Source organism: Lolium perenne, chromosome 7, assembly GCF_019359855.2.
Source record: "Lolium perenne isolate Kyuss_39 chromosome 7, Kyuss_2.0, whole genome shotgun sequence".
In the NCBI taxonomy this organism is placed as follows: domain Eukaryota; kingdom Viridiplantae; phylum Streptophyta; class Magnoliopsida; order Poales; family Poaceae; genus Lolium; species Lolium perenne.
In genome coordinates, this window is record NC_067250.2 from 191,394,510 (window position 1) to 191,397,618 (window position 3,109).

The 3,109-nt window shown below is 49.8% G+C and overlaps 1 protein-coding gene across 2 annotated transcripts; it reads left to right on the top strand.

The window, feature by feature from the left end:
• The first annotated feature begins 253 nt into the window (after positions 1–253).
• LOC127314682 (uncharacterized) lies at positions 254–2,760 on the top strand. 2 transcript variants are annotated; one of them, XM_051345193.2, is made up of 5 exons: positions 254–703; positions 845–940; positions 1,094–1,142; positions 1,233–1,353; positions 2,456–2,760. In XM_051345193.2, the coding sequence occupies exons 1-4, from the start codon at positions 308–310 to the stop codon at positions 1,325–1,327; spliced, it is 636 nt and encodes a 211-aa protein (XP_051201153.1). In that variant the 5' UTR covers positions 254–307; the 3' UTR covers positions 1,328–1,353; positions 2,456–2,760. The 2 variants fall into 2 exon arrangements, with proteins under 2 accessions (XP_051201153.1, XP_071679405.1); XM_071823304.1 differs by lacking the exon at positions 2,456–2,760 and adding an exon at positions 1,817–2,429.
• Positions 2,761–3,109: the final 349 nt, after the last annotated feature.

Consider the following 3,109-nt stretch of genomic DNA (forward strand, 5'->3'; position numbering starts at 1 on the left):
CACCGTACTGTTCATCGGTGCCCTGCCTTAGTCAGGGCACCGGATCTCAATCCGTACATATGGTTGCCGTGTTGCCGATGCTGGCAGCCAAACATTTCCTTCCTCGATGGCATGTGGGCCAAGCAAGAAGCGGGTCCCGCGAACCAGTGACCCGTGAGGCTGCGACCGCGCAGCGCGAGTCCGTCGAGCTTCTGCGGTAGCCCGTCCAGCTATAAATTCCCTTCCCTCTCTCGCTCCCACGCTACCTCGCGTTCAAAATTCAAAATCGCAAACCCACCTCGCCTCGCCTCCGCACGCAGAGCCAGCCATGAGGAAGGCGAAAGCAACCGCGCCCGCAGCCGCCTCCAAGCCCAAGCCTAGGGCGAGGGCGAGGGCCAAGCCCAAGCCCAAGCCCAGCCCCGCCTCCCTCTCCTCCGGCACCTCGTCGCCGTCCGCCACCAGCGACGACGCGTCTCCGTCCCCCGTCGCCGTCGCCGCCGGCCGCGGCTTCCTCGCGCCCTCCTCGCCGGCGACGCCCAACACCAGGTCCCCTCTCTCCGCGCCGGCGTCCCCCTTCCCCGCGCCCAAGCCCGCCTCCGTCGACGACCTGCGGGCCCTCGCCGCGTCCACCCTCGACTCGCTCAAGCGCCGCCTCGACGCGCTCCACGGCGACTCCGTCCGCGACCTCGAGGCCTCCCACTCTCGCATCTCCAAGCGCATCAAGGTGATCCCCGACCCACTCCACCCCCCTCCCTTTCCCGTCCTTCGCCCAGCCTGCTGCTTCCCCCGAGCGCGCCGTGTCTACTGTACTGAACTACTGACGTGATGCGGTCCTTCCCCTTCCGTCCCGCGTGCGCTGTTTCAGATGCAGACGCAGAGCTGCCTGCAGCTGGCGGAGGAGGCGGAGAGGGAGCACAGGAAGGTGGCCGAGAAGATCTCCGAGAGCGCCGACGAGATGAAGGTACAACACTACAACTGCTGCGATTCTCGTTCGGGTTCTCGCTGTTTCCGTCGTTTGGTCGAGTGTTCGTCGTGGGCGCAAGCCTGTATTACTGCTCGCGCACTTGTTGGTTTGGATTGTGAACGATTTCGTGACGCTTCCCGTGAATTCCAGGCATCGTACAAGAAGTTCGTGGCGGAGGTGCAGTCGTCCACGTCTCGCGGTACACGCAGATCCACATCTCTCGCTGTATTTTAGTTCAATTCGACCTAATAATGCAGTGGTGTACTAACTTGCTGTTGCTGATGGTCAGTGTGCAAGGTGACCGTCCCTGAGATGGCAAAGTCTGTTGAGAGAGCTATCGATGGCTTGCGCACTCGCTACAACATCCCAGCTACGGCAGCTTAGCCTGCCACCTCACTTCTCTGAGTTTGGTAGGTGATCACTTCTCTGTTATCAACAGGGGTTGGTTGGTTGATTATGCGCAGTAACTTTTCATGGACATTTGGGTGTAGCAAATTAGCAATTGACAGGTTTATAAGTTGCCAAAATGTCTGATTAGTTGGATGGTTATGCTCAGTAACTTTTCATGGACATATTAGCGTATGTCGAAACAATTGACAGGTTTATAAGTTACCAAATGTCTGTAGTTTGTTACCTAGGCAGTTCTAGTACAAATCATGATATCGAGCACCGATTAGACACTATCTTCACAAAAGGTATTGGTGTGTGCTTGGTTTTGGTTGGTTAGTGTTCTTAATTAGCAAAATAAATTCTGGCCCATATAATGGGTGTTTCTGTAACTTGTTACTGAGTGAGAATCCATGTGAAGATAAAGAATGTTGTATCATCACTGGTTTCAATGCACATGGTCTGAATGCTTGTTTAACACTGCAGCTGAACTGCATAACCAAAGTGTCCTGATGACCAGCCCGCCACCCGCATTCGAGGCCTGTGCTCCTCAGGGTGTGCGCCTGGGTTGTTTCTTAATCAGAAAAGGCACAGGGCCTATTCCTGTTGGTCCAGTTTTTTGTAGGTCCCGTGCTTGTAACTGTTATGTTCTTAAGTGTGTTGCTCTTTTGCTGGTACTACTATACATTTTAGATTGTTAGCTGTACATGGTTCATGGTACTTGTTTCCATCTTAAATTACTTTGGTGTAATTCATAAGTACTCTGTAAAATAACATTTGCTGTATTGCGAGAAAGCTCTTTTATGTAAGTTCTGTTGGCTAAAGAAATAAGCTATCTACAGCACAGAAACAGAAAGGAAATTTTCCTCTTGTTGCTTTGGTTTTGTGTTATTAACATACATTCTTCAGTGACTAGTATCATCGATTGCTTCTCCTAGTACCTTTTGTTACTCCTTTTATTTTAACAAGATAGACCATCTGTATAAAAATTATGTGCTACTCGTATTTATGTTCACTTTCATACACTGACAGCCACCTTCTTATTTGTCTTTTTTTCACACAATTGTCACTCTTGCTTGTGGTAACCTTTGCCAAGCTGAATCTTGCCTGTGTTTTCTGCAACAGGTGCTGAATTCAAACAAGATTCAGAAACAACCTGGCTGCTGAAATCAAGAAGCTCGCGCATTCGTAGATAGTAACGGTTACACGTACATGATACAGTTTATTTTCTGCATTCTCTTCCTCAGCTGCTTTGAAACATCGATAGTTGCTCCGATATCTGGCACTTGTTTCTGTTCCATCGTGTTTAATGTGGGCCTCGGCCTCTGCGCTACCGCTGGCAGTAATTTAGATACTGTAACTTGTAAGGATCACGACATTTTAAGGCTGAAATACGTGATTATCTTTCGGAGGAAAAAAAATCCTGTGTATCTGTGGTCAACATCCAACTCTTGCTTCTAGTTGCTCTTTTCAAAAGACGAATCGTGCAGGCTAATTGTATTGCACGCTAGCTCTCCCATTTTGTACCAGATGACTAGTGTTTGCTGTAATATTTGCGTTGTGTCGCTGGCTTGCTGCTGCAACGAACTGTCATCTTGCACGTTGAAGTTGGGTGCTCAAGGCTCTGCAATCGGGACACAGATCAGGTGACATGCACCTTTCGCATGTCACCGTGTGACATGCGGCCAAAATCCAAATTTAAACATTGCGAAAAAATCTGAAAAAAATCATGCATGTTCACAGCACATATTATGATAACCCCTAAAAATTTCAGATCAA

What these genes read in the sequence shown, in the direction of transcription:
- LOC127314682 (XM_051345193.2), top strand. Translation starts at nt 308, where the DNA reads ATGAGGAAGGCGAAAGCAACCGCGCCCGCAGCCGCCTCCAAGCCCAAG. An exon ending in GCATCTCCAAGCGCATCAAG is followed by an intron (nt 704 to 844) that starts GTGATCCCCGAC and finishes GCGCTGTTTCAG; the next exon opens with ATGCAGACGCAGAGCTGCCT. An exon ending in GCAGTCGTCCACGTCTCGCG is followed by an intron (nt 1,143 to 1,232) that starts GTACACGCAGAT and finishes GCTGATGGTCAG; the next exon opens with TGTGCAAGGTGACCGTCCCT.